The sequence below is a fragment of the Puntigrus tetrazona genome, chromosome 6 (assembly GCF_018831695.1).
Source record: "Puntigrus tetrazona isolate hp1 chromosome 6, ASM1883169v1, whole genome shotgun sequence".
NCBI classification, from domain to species: domain Eukaryota; kingdom Metazoa; phylum Chordata; class Actinopteri; order Cypriniformes; family Cyprinidae; genus Puntigrus; species Puntigrus tetrazona.
The window spans coordinates 6,106,031-6,123,384 of NC_056704.1; the positions used below are offsets into that span (position 1 = coordinate 6,106,031).

Below are 17,354 nucleotides of genomic sequence, written 5' to 3' on the forward strand. Positions count from 1 at the left end.
TCTTCATGTTTTTTGCATGCAAATGTCAGATGTTTCAGCGAGGAGAAGGAGGGGTGGGCCGTGGTGAATGATGACAGCGAATATGGATGCCGGGGTCACGTTTTCGCAGAAAAGTGAAATGATGGGTAATTGCACATGCAGTAATAATTCCTTTAAGCACCTGCCCTCTTCTGGCTCCCTCTCTCTCTTTCTTACGCTTTCAGTAACCGCCACTTTCCATGTTGGAAATGCATTATAAATGGGGCTGAAAATAGGGGCTGACTGCAATTTTGCAACAGTGGGGCACGCTTTGCCCTTCAGAAGCAAAAAGACTGGTGTGCTTTATCGACGGAAGCTTCAAGCTGACGTTTAACACATCATTCACAACGAGAAATGCTGAAATATTCCCACACTTTTTTAGCTCAGTGCCTAATTTACTGTTTAATTATTATTATTTAGGATGTCAAATTGCTTTTCATGCTTGATTTTACATTGCACAGAGAAATTGCAAGGCTATCTCATTGAGAAAATGTTGATGATAATTTGCTATTAGAAAAACAAAAAAACAACTGTAGGTCAGTGTCTGAATGGAGCAAGTTTTGGAAGTGACAACTGAATTTAAATACAGAAATGAAACCCCTCATTTTTATGTTTGTTTATGAAATATAAATGTTAGTTAAATTGCCACAGTAATCACCATAACAATATAACAATATAAAATAATGCAACATATAGACTTTGGAAAACTTTAATCAATGAGATCTTCGTAAGTATAGCAAAATATTATCTCCATATAATGTCTTTGTAAAAGATTTTGAAATGTTTAGTTTTATAATCAAAAACAAAGCTCTGCAGTTTCAAAACGTATATTTCAGTTATTTTTATGTTCGCTATTAAAGTGTTTAAAAGTTATTGCATTTATTTTTTTACAATTATGCTAAAAAAATACGAACTATTATTCAGACGGCAGAGGGCACATATTATCTTATACCACTTTTCTGCAATGTTTTGATTATATTGATCATTTACGTTTTAATGCCACCTTAAAAAAATTTTAATCTAAAATTATGAGATTAAAGTCGCAATGTTTCAAGAATAAAGTAGAATACTACGAGAATAAAGTCAAAATATTTCGAGATTAAATTCAAAGTACTACGAGTTTAAAGTCAAAATCTTGTGAGAATAATGATGTAATATATTGAGAATAAAGATTAAAGCTATAGCCTAATATTTTGATAGCCTATCTATTTCTATTCTATTTCCTATCTTTATTCTCGTAGTGTTTTAGCTTTATTCTCAAAATGTTACGACTTTATTTTCATATTTTTTTAAGGCACCAAAGCGGAGTCGTAATCATTTAGAGGGCTTAGAATAAGTGTATCAATTTCGGATAGAGTATAGAGGCTAATTGTTTTCACCGTTGTAAGATTTAAATCCTCAAGCACTAACTTAAAAGTTCATGGCAACAGATTAACCCCTTAACAGCAGAAATGTCTTCCATTATATTTATAAATACTATATGATATAAAAATAGTGTTTGATTTTCTGGACAGCTTTGCTTCTATCATATATGATTAACAACTCTGTTAGTGTGCTGGTTCACTGCTCGATGTCCGAATCTGGGTCCTAAAGCAAAACCACCATCGAATTCACACCTCTATCCTGAAAGCGACAAAGCGGTTAACAACAAGTGTCCAAACTTCAACCATCATCTCAGGGCGCAGCTTAACGGTTTCACAGGGTTTAGGAGATTTCAGCCAGCTTGCACACCTTTCTCCCGAGGCCACATATGATAACCGTACACACTGAAAAGAAGCATGCATATTTCCCGTGCATCCTCTCCAGCTCTTGACAGACGGAGACTGACACGGCACCAGTGCGCCACCGCTGATAAGGTCCTACTCTCTCAATCAGCTGCCGGAGATCAATTTTAGTTCGAAATTATTACTGACTGCAGCATCTGCCGATGCAAATGTGACGGCCGCAGTGATTATCTTCTGCTTTTGGAGATCTTCAGTGCTGTGGGTGGAGAGCGAGGAGGGTGTGAATGGACCCCAGATGCTCGTTGGCTGACAAGCGAGGGATTTGCACACAGCACTGATCTCCAGCTATGGGGGCTTAGTGTCAAAGCTGTGCTTTACAAGGACGGGAGAAAAAGAGAGAGTGAGATATCCGCACTAGAATGGGAGAGTATCTCACAGATCTTCTCTGAAATTACCGATTTTCATTATGCCGCTTAATCCGCGAAAGATATTTCCGTCAGTTCGTTAAGTTCGCGATGAATCCGTTCTGGTCAGTGGATGATACGCTAATGATCGCGGATGACATCCACACGTGAGACGGTAAATAAAAGTTTCGCTAGCATAAATATTCAAATTTGTTGTCTCCAAATTCCACTGCATTTCCTGTTCAAAGAAAAATCTATCAGAATTTCATGACTTTCTTTTTCTCAGGCGGGACACAAACAGCGAATTTCCGCAGAATATTTTGGCTGCTTTTTCTAATGAATATGAATGGAACATCGAGCTCCTCATTAACTTAATTTTCCTCACTGTGACATCACGTGGCTTTAAAATAAATAGAATATAGAGTCAAAGTCATATGCGCTACTTTTATGGTGCGCTTTTTGACATTAAAGTGGCGGTTTATTCATATAAGTGAAAACTCACAGACAAATTGTTTCTAAACCTGTATGAGTTTCTCTCTAATGCTTCAGAAAAAGTACATATTTTAAAGCATGTTGGTAACAAAACAATTGATGGTCTTCCTTAAAATAAAGTCAGTGGAGACCATTAGCCATTTTAGTTACCATCGTTATTTCAAAAATATCTTAAAGTAGGAAACTCCAACAGGACCAAAATGAACAAAATGAGGCTGAATAAACGACTTTTATATTTTTTATTTTTATTTTTGAACTATCCATTTAATCAAGAGCCGCTTAAAACTTTACTTTTTTAATCTATTTCTGTTCCGCAGAAGAAAGAAAATCCTACTGGTCTGAAAAACCACGATGATGAGCAAATGATGACAGAATTTAAATTTTTGGTTGACCTATTCTTTTAATTTGGTTACTCCACTTTCTGAAACACGAGCTCATTAAATCGTACATTAGATATTCACTTACATTTCTCTTTGCACTTTGGACAACAAAGGAAGCCAGGGAAATCAAATAAAAAACAAACAACCGCATGAAAATGAGGATGGTGTTTATAGACAAGTACCCCGAGTGATTTGATTCTGGGGGAAAATTATCTCCCACCAGCCGAGCAGAAATGTAAGAATGCATAGATTATGGATCCATAAATTGCTCTTCTTTACTATTTCATGCATCAAACAATGCTGTGTGAGGACTGGAGGCTTTCTGATATATTACTTTATCAGGACTGACTCCAAATTGTCACAATAATACATACATCTAATTAGGAACTATATATATATATATATATATGTATGCACATACACTATTGTATATATATATGTATGCATACGCCTTACACTATTGTTTATGGCACTATATTGCATTGAGTACCAAATAAATCAAAATGTTTCTGCACTGGCAATATTTGTCTTATGTTTCTTAGGCACATTAAATTCATAACTTCATAAGACACTCGTCCACACACACACACACACATATGCTTGAACACACAAGGGAGAACCTCTAAACAGTAATTAGAGGGAAAAGACCTCATGAAAGCAGAAATAAAGATGGCCCAGGGTAAATTTCCTGTCTTTGATAGAGCCACGGACGGATATTAGCGACGCACCATAAGTAAGCGGAATCCTCCTGAAAGCAATTGCTTTTCAAATAGCACTGCAGGAAATGCATCAGCTGCTTATCAAATAATGTTTTTACATTTACATCTATTATACATAAACTGATGCTTACATAAAATTAAACCATTATTATTCTTTTAGGAAATGCCAGAATAAGTCTATACATGTTGTATGTATTGTATTTTGTTATTATATATTTTTTTTATCAAAATAGACAGTTATTTGACTGAATGAATTACAAAATTCAATGTCAAGTATAGTTACATTGGAGACTACGTCACATAAAATACACGTAAGTTTATTTTTTTATATTAAGTTTATTCACCCAACCAAAATTGTATAATTTATATCATTTTCGCCATCATTTTCTAACCCGTTTACCTTGATAGGCACTTTTTAATTAATCATTAAACAGTTACATCATTCCACAAGCACTGCCTCTTCTTCTTCGCTTGTTTGCTTAACCCCTTCCTTCCTGGTGGGAAAGACATGTGCGTTGCTCCTTTAAGACTTCAGACTTCCATTAAATACTGGAATTAAGTTAAAGGCAAAAGAACATAATTAATTAGTCTCTAAAGACTATAAACAAAGAAATTGAAGCTAATAGCTTAAGCCTCTATTGGCTTCTCCTCTCCAGAACCAGGACAAAGGATTAATTAGAAGTACAGCTAATGCAGTTCAACAATGTGTTTTCCTTCAGCTGACAACCTGCTCAACTCTAAACTTATCAGTTAACCCTTCCACCCCAAAGATGGTGTATTTCCTATTATTTTGCACACATTTATTATTATTTTTAATGACTCCGATCTATTTTCTTTTCTTTCATTTGCACTGTAAGGTTGCGCTCATCGCCCAGGAGACTGAGCGGAGTTCTCACATATACTTTGTTTAAAAATCAACTCGTTAGTTGTTTTTACGTAAAATGAATGTTTTAATGTAATGTTTCCAACCCATGCACCTTCTCTATTTATATAACATGTAATTTGCACTGGAACGGTCACTTGTCACTTACAGCTCATTATCACTTGTTCGCTCTGCCGTGTCTATTTAAACTCCACGTCACATTCACTGAAGCTGGTCACTTGCTGTTAGTGGTGTAACAGTTCAGATTTCTCACGGTTCAGTTTGCATCGCTTTTCAGTTGTCTTGGTTTCCAATCCATGTTTATTCAACTACCAAATAGCCGATATTTAAATTATTCAACTGATTTTGATTACTGGTGAATATTCAAAGAGGGCATTACAACACTTTTTAACAGCATGCACTGCAGCAATTTAAGGATTTAACGGTATACACTATCCAAAGTTTGCAATGTATTTCCAAATCTAATTTATTCCTTTGATGCTGAATTTTTAGCATCATTATTCCAGGCTACATAAGATGTCCTTACTTATAAATGTCTTTACTTTTATTTTCACATTTTACTTTTTGAACAAAGTAAAGTTTCTTGCATTAAAAGTATTAAAACAACAAACTGTATGGCCTCAAATCAGATTTGAACAGTCAGACATCATTTCATAGTGAATTTTTTGTTTTGTGTTATTTTTTTCGTTTAGTAAATGCGTAAGTAGTGACCTGTTTATTATATTTCAAGTCCACTGAAACCACGTAATAGCTTATTTATTTATTTATTTATTTTACTTTCCATTTCATTTTATTGTATTTGCTTGTTAAATATATATCGCTATTTGAAGTTAAACGCTAACTGCATTTCATCGGTTCTGTACTCATACTAGGCACGATGCCAATAAAGTGGAAGCCAATCTTGTTTTCCCCCAACTGTAGCGAAACATAACTACTTGAATTTAATGAGATCTCCATTTTGTGAGGAATTGAAAGAGAAAGGAAGATCCATTACTGATTGTCTTCAAAGCTCATCTACTTCCTCCCATCACTTCAAAGTCAGCTTGTCTTATGGTGAGTCCGTTTCAGTGGCTCCTGATGTTTTCTTTTCACAAAACAGATCAAAGCCGGTCCAAGTTTAAGGATTGTCATTTCTTCAAGAACGCCACAGTCTAGAAGGTTTGGAAGAGGGAATGAGAAAGAAAGAGATGGGAAGAGGAATAGAAAGAAAAAGGGCTGAGCATCGATTGTCAGGTCTTGTTTCCTCTTCCTCACATCCAAAACGTGAGAAATCGTGAGAGCATGCTCCCCTAGAGCCATTCTTGCAAGATGCCTTTAACTGCATCTGTCTTCCACTCTCTCATGAGCAAAGCCGGGTCTTTTTATTTGGATATATATTCATCACCCCCATCAAAGTGAGACAAAAGAGTCTATTTCTACCCTGTGCCGCTTTCACAGCTTGCTTTTTGAACTTCAGGGTTGTCAGAGACGCAGAGAACGAGAGTGAGAGAGGGGCTGCGATTTCGAGTAAAGACACAGCACCAGACCTTTCTCGGTCCCCACTGGCCTGCATACAGGAAAAGGCATTTTAAAGAACGGGAGTAAAACAGAAAAGTTCAGGCAACTCGCAAAGTGAGCAGAAGGAGAAGCGGAGAGTGAGTGAGGGACCTGGCGTTTCCAAATTTTGGACACACAGTAATCATTAATGAACAAGGTTAACAGCAGCAGACGTCTGTGTTACGAGGGAGTTGAGGCGTTTAATTTAAGCCAACAGGTTCCATCTGACACCTGAGAGTCCAAGGACGTTCACATTTCTGTGCCAAAACATGTCAGGGTTGGAAAGGATTGAGCGAAAACTCAGAGGAGGGTCCCAGATCACCAATTCCAGTGCTAACCAAAGGAACAACCTCTGAAGAACTAAGGCAGGCATGTACTAACCAGAGAAGGGCAGACGAGTCTGGACGTCAGCCACTGGACATCTGGCAGCGATATCTGGGTACAGTTTATATCTGCAGTGCATTGGATGGTGCAGGGGTAGAACATTTCTAAACCCCTCGTTGGTTCGAGTACTAGCATTTTTTTTTAAATGAAGGCTTACAGCTGATTTTACACAGCACTGTAAAAAAAAATTAATGTAAAACACATAATGCAACTTGATGCAGTAAGACGTTTGAATTAGATACAATGCTGACTGACGTATTTTGATAACAGAAAAAGAAATGTCACAACAATGAAAGCAACAATTCCTGTCACTGATGCAATTATTTTTTTTTCTGTTGCTTGGAAGGAGAAAAAGAGAATGTTTAAAAAGTCATTAGCATATCAAATGTATGTTTGTTTATAAATGACAAATGCTAATGGATAAGTTAGTCTAATAAGCAGAGAAACATTGTCTTCGCTTGTAACAGCTTACAAGACTAAAATAACCAGAAAAGAATATGCATGGACGAACATACTCTTGGCTTTTAAAACTAGACACCATTCAGCTCAAATACGGTGGCAATCAACAAATGTTACAAAAGATGAGTTTTTTACATCAAAGTGCAGCAAATAACTAACAATGACGATGACATAACAGCAAAAAAGTTCATACCACAGCAATTGCATAATTTTTTCATGATGCATGATTTCATGACGTATCAGGGAATGAAAAATTACGCATTTCTGTATTTGGAAATAATAGGTGTCAAGTCAAATGTATTTATATACTACTGTACTGTACTAATGTTCACTTCTTACATTTTGAGTTATTATTTATTGTCATCATATTACATGTCAATAATACATAAAAAGTGTAATATCATTACCAAAAATGTTCTATTTTAAAATGCATTTTATTCCTGTGACGCAAAGCTGAATTTTCATCATTACAGCAAGATCCTTCAGAAATCGTTCTGATACGCTGCTTAATAAACATTTTTTATCAATGCTGAAAACACTGCTGCTTAATGTTTTTTGTCAGGATTCTTTAACGAATAGACAGTTGTAAGGAGAACGCCAGACTCATCCACCACCCAATCACAGCGATCACTATCGCCTGTCACCCATCCAATCGGTCATCAAGCAGCAAGTTCAAAAGCACACACCTTCCTTGTCCGGTCTTGTACATATAAAGAAAAAACAAAAAGCCTACACTTACCCGTAATACTTACCTTCAGTGTTTCTCCTAGCTCTCTGTACAGCTCCAGCGATCTCCTGAGCTCCTGTCCTCTGAGGTGTGTGCTTATCTGACCGTTCCTAAAAGACAAAGATTGCCATTACTCACTTAGTCATTCCCGGTGAAACTCTCCAATGAACCATACATTCGCCGAATCAGCTCCAGCCATCTGAGTCAATAAACTGTTTATATTTTATTTACCTTCTCTGTAAAGTCTATTCTGTTACAAAAGTTCATTTATTTTAAAATCAGGCGACATTTGTAACATTGTAAATATGATTATTGCCACATTCAGTAAATTAACGTGTTCTTGCTGAATAATAATAACAATCCTCAAACTCTTGAAATATGCAGCAAAATTAAAATAGCTTCCTCCATTTGTAGCTTTCATACTGCAACATATACCTTTTAGAATTGATAGATTATTATGAATGACAACTTTCACGTAAGTTAAAGCTGATGTATTTTATATGCATGCTTTGTGTAAGTAGTAGGATCGTAGACAGAATTTTGCTTGATTTTTATTTATTTTTTCCCACAAAAAGATTCATTCAGATTCGTTCACTGACCCTTTTGACTTCGATGCTGGATGCTCGAGTTCACTACAATATCTATTGTGGCAATGCAGAAAATCACCCTAAAAACTATTTTCTGATGTAAAAAATCTCTCTATAGAATCTCTATATAAGCCAAGTAAAAAACAGCTATTGATATAAAGAGGGTTCTTTGTAGAACGTAAGGTGCTGACAAGAACCATCAAAGAACCTTTATTTTTAAAAGCGCAATCATGTCACTTCTTGTGGCGCTCTGGGCAGATTGTTTGACAAATAGCTTCATTCAATCAGGCAAAGAGCAAATACCTTTAATATTTCAGAGAAATTCATTTGATTTGTCTTTATAAATGAAAAAAAATCCAAATATCTCTTTCTTAACAACCATCATTCACAGAGTACTGAAATCTCAGAAATCGTTCTCTTTTTCACTTAGAAATAAGCTTAGTCTTAAATAAACTGTGCTAGCTTACCTTTTCTCACCCCCATACTGCATACAGCAAAAAAATTGTGCTGGTTTAATATCGGGAATGACCCGCACTAGACACACACCTGTAATCGGGCTTCAGATATTCACGTTTTGCTGCATTGAGACGCAGTTTGTAAATCACTCAGGGCCTAATGGGCGCATTTGTTTAGATTTGCCAAACATATTTATTTCTCTTGCAGGCAGAGAGTCTCTGAGGAAAGTCTGTCCAGACTGTACATACACCCCAGGCGTGGAAATTAAACACTGACCTTCAGATGGAAATTCAAAGGCAGTGAGTAGATAACAAATGAACGTAGGGAAAGAGAGATCAGAAAGTAGTATGTAACATTATTCTGACACCTACACCTCAAAGATATATATATATATATATATATATATATATGTGTGTGTGTGTATGTATATGTGTGTGTGTGTGTGTGTGTGCACAGGCAAAAAGTGACGTGCACCTTTGGATTTTGTAACTTTGCATGCACAGTGCACTCAGCAGCACTATTGGACAGGATGCATGTAAAGAACGGCTGCACAGTTGAGCCTGCACTTTTAAAGCAGATCACAATAACTAAAAATAATGTTAAAAGTAAATTGGTTTCGACCTATAATGTGAAATCACCTGCTGTAGCTGTTCTTATTTATACCACACCATTTGCACACTGAATAAAACAAAGTCCACCTTTAAACTGATATTTTTTATAGTGTACATAATTAAATACGTTAATGTGTCTAAATATTATTTGAGGTCATGCAGCGTTTTAAATCTAAAGGATAAAATGTCTTAGCTATAATTTGCTGGTTTATGCTGGGTTTCCAGACTGCTCTGCTTAGAGGGTGAAGTTTATTAGTTCTAAACCTATGATAATAATAATAATAATTGACTCCTACCCACAATACAGTATACTGAAAATCTTTGTGGTCCAAAAATTATTTAGCTCAACAATATTTTTTTGAATATCTTCATACATAAAAAAAAAGAAAAAAAAATGCATCTGGGAGTTGAAGAATGATGGTGAGTAAATATGACAGATTTTTGGGGTCTGTGGAGGGTGGCACATAAATATAAGGTATATATTGTGACCTTTGAGAACTCTATGCATTGCGATGGATTATTCTGACATATTTGGAGCAGACTGACACATCTGCAGAAATGGCGTGTCCTCAAAAAAGAACTTTAAACAGAAGTTGTACAGTTACGGACAGTTAACTTTTAGGGTGCTGGATTTTGACCTTCTGTTCCCGCTTCTGTGATGAAATTTTGAACGTAGCTCGAAAAGCTGAATAATGCATTTGAGCGCTCATAAGGCCCAGTCCATTAGCGCCTGTAATTGAACAACACGTTCTCCAATTATACATTTTCAATGACTAAGCGGAATATGGAGGGACTTCAGCAGGATGTGATTGATCCATGGCAGACACCTTTAAAATGCTAATCTCTAAACTTTGATGTTGAGAGTTGCCAGGTAAACCTTAGTACAGATGTCATAAATTAGATTCAGGGATCCTTTGAAGGTTCCCCAAACATCTTTTTTATTCCAAGCCAAAGCAGGTTTAAAGTAAGTCTCTCTCTTTCATGTCCAGACCTCTTGGCGTAAGTCCCTGGCCTTTACATTTATTATAGATGACAGATAAAAATAATTCATTAATTAATATAAGGTTAAGAAGAAGAGCAGGATTCATTTCACTGCATTTACAGACTCGCGATCTGAGCGGCCGGCTCTCTGACGGGAAGTTTTCAAACACTGGCATTGTTTCATTTAACATTGCCAGAACATCCTACTGGGACAGAGTTGGAACTTCAAACTGATGAAAGCTCTAGAACACTCTGCGAATCGTTCTTTTTCTGCTGCCGTTGTCTGGTCTCTAGAGGTGGGAGCATCCAAAGACAGTTGTTTATCTCTGCTAGGCCCCAAGTGAACTTTAAAGTTCTTCAAAGTCAACATGAAATCAAAATTGACTCTACAATATATACCCGTGACACATGTTCTTCAACTTACTGTAAATGATTAATATGTTCCAAAGAAATAAAATGTATGTCTTTATAATCTTTATTAAATCCAATAAACCTCTGCTGCTGAAAACATTGATAAGCTTTGCTTTTCACAATCCAGTTCAAGGTTATCTTGAGTCACTTAGACCCTGTTGCTAGATGCCAATTTAATAACTAATATTCTATTGTATTCTACTAAAGATGAAGTATGAGATTTTGCAATAATAATCAATGTATTTCACATTTTCATTTTCAGAAATATGTAAATAGAAGTTGTCATGAAACTCTAGATGGTGCAGGTTGATGGGTCATTAATGTAATTTAATTCTATTTACTAAATTAAACTACTTGGCACAAGCTGATTGGTTCATGTTGCATACACAGCCAATGAGCTTATAGTTCTTTACATTTAAACGGCTGGTTAGCATTCGCTAGACAGAGCACTTCATGGCACATTCTTACAGTTCCTCCAAATCCCTCCACCTTTCCCAGCTCTGCCTGTATTTATCTGAAATGGATTATTATACAGGGACTTGTCATGATAGAAATATATGTTTTGTAAATGTTAAACAAAATAAATGTTTTTCATATACATTTTACTATGTTTTCTTCCCAATGGAGTCGCCCTAACTGAAATCACAAGCATAGCTCTTACAAGTCTATAAAAGTGAAGCCATGTCTCCACAGGTAAAAGAAAAAAATTGTAAAAAAAAATCGTAAAATTGATTATCAGTGTATATCACTGTGTACGATGTTCTGAGCATATATATATATATATATATATATATATATATATATATATATATATATATATATATATATATATATATATATCATTTATTATCAAACAATTTATGCCGTCTCCGTGTATTATAGGTCTGTTTTGGATCATTCAAGATATGTCATATTATATAGAGTAAATACTAAAATCATTGGCACCTTTTTGTAAAGACATTGTTGGTAAAAATCTGAATAAGCAAACACTATGAAAATATATTACCTGTGCATGCAAACAATATAATTATAGTTCAAATATAGATCCCTTGGAGTTGTTTTGCACCTGCAGAATAAACCTTTCACTCATTGTGCTAACTCACAACCTGGAGTGTGAAATGAGTGTTGACAAGTCATGTTCTCATATAAAAAAAAAAAAAAAAACATTTGTTCAACACCTTTAGTTTAGGACTATTTAAGGTGTCGTACACAGGTATATTGCAAGAGTACAAAGTTAAAAGAACTAAACAAACTTAAATAAACAAAGGGAATGAGGTGTAGTTTTGATGAATTTGCTCATGTATATCTGCCATAAATTACATTTATTACCTTCGTGTGATTTAGTGTTATCGGTCCCTGATAGCAATAATAATATGTAACTTGGAGATGTGCTATCTCCCATTCCCAGCCTTGGATGACTCTGGCCATGTGAGACAGATGGCCTGCAGTATGCCTCTGTGTTTATCTTTTATAATTTCACAAAGCATTTCTGAAAAGATTGGGATGCCACTTGATCACAGATACAAAGGAGTTTATTGGGTTTCAGCGGTGTAAATTAAGGATTAGAGATGGTTTGGATGTGATTATCTCATTGGAACCATAATCTAGAACATGAGAAATAATAGTAAAATTGTATCAAAATGCTAACATAAAATGCACCTGAAACAAATTTCCATTCTGGCTGACATAACCAAGAGTCAATAGCTATGTTTACATAGCTTTCATGTTAACGCCAAATGAGCTCAATCTGAATTAAATTTCAATCGGATTGCAGGGCATGCTATAGACTTGAAATCAATTGAATTAACAGGAAAACAAATAAGCATGTAAACATTTGATTACGACTGAAAAAAGCATATCACGACCCAGTTTGCAGCTCTCTTAGTATATTATACACTCCCAAATTGGCTCTGCTTGTTTGAAGCCCTACACTAATGCTGGGTTTCGTTTGTATTCACAAATTGGAAATTTCAAATTCCTAGTAGGACCTGTTAACTGGAACTCCCTCCCATGTTGGAGTTCCATATTGGAATCTTGGAGAAATTTCAATAACTCCAACTTGTTGTTTATTAACACACAATAACACATAATGCTTCCTCTGCTGGTTGAAGTCATACAGTACCTACACCTGGCCGCAAAAAATATTCCTTCTCTCCTCCGCCGTAAGTATTTCCTCATTGAATATGCCATTTCACTGGAAAATATGTCAGATTAGAGAAGTAAAATGGTTTGCGAATGTTGTTTCATGTTGACTTTAAGCTAACAACGCGTTCAACTGACTGAAAGTCACAAAGTACTCAGTGGCTCATGACTGAACGGTGCTGAAAAACTTTCTTTTCCTCTAAACCCCAGGAACAAAGCATCCAGTCTATCCACATAAAGCACAATGTTTAAACATTTCCCACTGGGGCCTGAAACAGTACGAGCACATTTCCCAGGCTTCAATTCGGCGTCGTCTTACTGATTTTAAAAGTCATTGAACATTTTTCCCACCTGTCTTCCTATAAGTAAATTCATTCGCATTGTAATACAGTCATGTAATTGCTTACTTCGTTTTCCACCTCCGTCTGGTGTCATGCGCTGATGTATGCGGCGCTGGCCTCTGCTGCGTCGACGGCAGAGCGTCCAGTAGGGGGCCTGCATTAAAGTCAGCCCTGTTGCATTTCAATGATAAAGTGAGCTAAACAGTAATACCTCCTCCACTGCCTCTCACAGCCAGACTCTGTCGCATAACTGACAAAGCTATTACGTCTGACAAATGTGGAGGGCAGGTTCACAAACCCCCGTTGCTAACCAAAATAACCCTGTCTGCATTTACGGTACATTGCAATCTCTTCTTCCTCCTCCCGCTAATTTAAAAATCATCACTTCGGAGACACATCCCCGAAAACAGCCTAACAACAGCATAAGACCTTAAATGCGTTCGCTCTTCAGTGAATTGTTTAACACGCCGTATGCGCGGAAACCTAAGCAACAAAAGGCCGCCTTTTGTGCTGGCTGTAGGTTATACGACAGCAGACGCAGGGTATCCGTTGCGCGTAAGATCGCATTCATGCCTAAAATGACAGCTTGAGAAAAATTAATGAAGTAAAAGATTATCTCTCAAAGGTGATAAAAGCCAGCTCAGCAGCAAGGGGAGGCTTGCGTTGCTGAGGCTGCTGGATTCGGCGCTCGTGAGACCCGCAGTTCTTATCACAGAATACAGCTGACCGTGTCATCACGTGAAGTTTTACACGCCACAGATAAAACATTCTCTCACGCTGTCAGCGGAAGACACGTGTAGAGATTTTTACATGTGAAAAATGAATACACACCGGCACTCTGATGAATGCTTTTGTGTTCGGGTTTGAATCACTATTGATGGCTTAACGTGATTCGCACAAGTGGGACGTGCTCGCATTTTGAATTTATCTGTTTGCATTCCCATTTATATAGCAGGTACTTCAAGGGATACATCTTTGCTTTCAGGAACAGGCTGTTATTGCAAAAGACATGTGACTGATGCACTAAATGATAATGCTACTGGTAGCTTTGCAGGTGTTATTGTTAATACAAACGTCCCCTGGCAACCGAATGTTGCAGGTGTGTGATAATTTGCTATATACAGTACATTTTACACACCTATCCCTGCAGACAATTAAATGATCATTTATAATGCGGTGCACTGTGACTCACTGATACACGTCTTTTATTTAGAAGCAAATATTAGTCATTTCCGTTTTCATAAAGTTTTATGAAAGGTGTTGCTATTTTTAAAATGCATATTCACTCATTTCCCTACCAAGGATGCATTTATTTGATCAAAAATGCAGTAAAATCTAGGCTATATGCTCAATGATAAAGTGAGCTAAATATTAATGCTTCCTTCATCACATAAGCCTACTTTAATGGTTGATGGCCTCATGTGTACTGTATGTATTTTAAGCCTACGTTTATCTCATTATATGAATATAGTGTAATAATCCGTTCTTTCTAATACAGAGAGCATCAGAGAATTCCCTTGCTTGCTGAAAGTGTCATTAATTCACTTTCAAATGCTAAACAGCCTTCATTTGTTGTCAGTGTCTTCTAAAAGCAAGTCCCATTACGATCGCACAAAGCAGTCACTCTCATGTTTGTATCACAGTTTCACCACAAATCTAAGTTTCATAAAAGACACGGATAATGAGAATCACAGGTCAAGCGTCTGCCTGACAGATACTTTATGATTTGAAAACGGAGATCAGCTATTCCAAAATAATCACAATGTGAAACTATCATTAGAACGTCTATCACGATTACCCACAATGCAGTGATAAAATGCATTTGGAAACTGATGGAGGAGGATAAATATATTTTTCAAGGAATATTCAGATGAAACTGAACATATTTACTTTTTTCATATATACACGCTCCTCATCTTCTTGTATACAATTCATTAGTGTAAATTATTCTACGTTGCTGGAAACAGATCTCTCACAACATCTATCGAGAAAAGACATCGAGTTGAAGAACTTTAAGCGTTGTTTTTATCAACTTGTACGTTTAGAGCATGCTATAAAATACTACCATTTCCATGTATTGCGAGGATGCATATCAACCAGTCGTTTGCTTCTCCAAATTCGGAAGCTGGAGTATTTATTTATTATTTTTTTTACACTGCATTCTATTCCCACCTCCATCCTGTTCTCAACATATTGTGTTTGTGCAGGACGAGCAGTATTTGCAGGTCAGGTAATCATATTTCAGAGCGAATGAAGTGGGCGAACAGGCAGCAGTTAGAAAATCAATTTCATGTCACTCTCAGTGCCCTATGATTCAGTAAGGTACTGTATGTTATGTGTAATTGTCTCACCATAGCATGCCCGTCACCTTCTGTTGTTCCTCCAGCAGTCTCTGAGCAACACGGAAGCTGATCTTTAAAGATCCTGGCATATATGTGCACCCCGGATCGCACAGGTGATTTAATTGCTTAAATAAGCTGCTTTTGCAGAGCATTTCTGCAGCTCCTTGTCAAAAATACTGTGTATATTTTCAAACCGGTCTTTATTTAAATAACCATTTGGATGCATTTAGCTTTATAAACAATGTTTGAGTTAGAGTTATTAAAATAGGATATCTGTCATTTCAGGTACTGATTTAGACAGCATTAGGGTTAAATTATTAAACCCTATTCAGAGACTATAATTATTTCTCAAGGCACATTTTAGTGTTTGTATTATTCCAAATGCATTTTTTGTGTTCAGTTTGTTGAGTAGTTGTAATTATTTTTCAATAACTTTAATTTCATCATTACAGTAAAGTAAAGTGACTTCTTCATTATAAACCTTTAATTTGAATTTGAATGAGTGAATTCACAAGCTGGCTTGTTCAAAAAGAAAATAAAATATCTCTCTCTATATATATATATATATATTTTTTTTTTTTTTTTTTTCTCAAATAGTGTTATAGTGTCAGTTCATAGTGCAGCTTAGCAGTATAGCAAGTGTCAACCACATTTCAGGGATGTGCACAAGGCACTGACCACCATTGTGAGATGGAGAAAGCAAGGAAAAAGCTTTCCAGGACTCAGCTGGCTGGCTGTCACCTGAGTACACCAGGTGCAAGAAGATTCTGGACCAGTGAGTGCAGGAAATTCCCCTGATGCTTTTCCTTCATTTAGCATATGATTCATCTTGGGTTGTGTAGCTAACATATGTTGACCCAGATGAACGGAGTAACACATATACGTTCTACAAGATACACAAAGATATAGTTTCAAAAGTATATATAGTTTTACAAATAGCATTACTTACACTTTGGATTGGCTGACACACTTAAAAGTCTCTGTGAAATCAAAACTGTCGGTTTTTATTTTGTTAGCTTACATCGCTATTTTACGGTGAACAATTCATCTGGTTGCCTTCGTAATCTTAAATCCAAATCTGAAAATGTTCCTTTCTTCTAAAATGACGGGCGTTCTCTGATGACGTCAGTTTGACGGCTTGTTAACATCCTTAACGCCCCTCTAACTGTCCGTGTTCATTTCTGAATATAACGACTACTTAACTACATCCAATCAATTTGCAGTAAAAAAACACAAGCCACGCCCCCTATATTTTCTTCATTCAATATTCTGTTTCTCTTGGAAGTACATCACGATAAGGAAATAAAGTACAACTTATAATGGTTTATAATGACCACCTATATATTACCGCTCTCACAGTAACAACACAATACGGCAGCGTATACTGTATTCTCTCACATCTCAATATCCCAAACAGTCTTTTTTTTCCACAGAAATGCAGACCACCAGCCATGCATTCCCAGAATCCTCTGCACCGCTAATAGAGGGAAGAGTCGCTGATCGAGCTCTGCAGGAGATCAGTTCATCCTGCCAGCAACGCTCTGAGCCCTGTCACTACCGAGATCACCCACGGAAATGAAAGCCATGTCCAAGACAACAGCTGGGTGCGGCCGTGAAAGCAATGACACGGCTATACCAGCACTCCAGGCGCCAAACCCCTTGCAGACACCATGCACCCTTGCCAGCCTGAGCAAGATGCCAGCGCCATGATGCATGCGTCCGCTGCCATGAGAGAATGACCATGGCACCATATTATA

General features: G+C 36.7%; 1 protein-coding gene across 1 annotated transcript in view; it reads right to left on the bottom strand.

Moving 5' to 3' along the window:
• Nucleotides 1–15,686, bottom strand: part of LOC122346771 (receptor-type tyrosine-protein phosphatase-like N) — a 63,519-nt gene extending 47,833 nt beyond the window's left edge. Inside the window, exons 1-3 of the mRNA XM_043241627.1 lie at nucleotides 15,607–15,686; nucleotides 7,752–7,836; nucleotides 6,040–6,166 (exon numbers count right to left, since the gene is read on the bottom strand). Coding sequence (XP_043097562.1) covers nucleotides 6,040–6,166; nucleotides 7,752–7,836; nucleotides 15,607–15,686 — 292 coding nt within the window. The remainder of the gene's footprint in view (nucleotides 1–6,039; nucleotides 6,167–7,751; nucleotides 7,837–15,606) is intronic.
• Nucleotides 15,687–17,354: the final 1,668 nt, after the last annotated feature.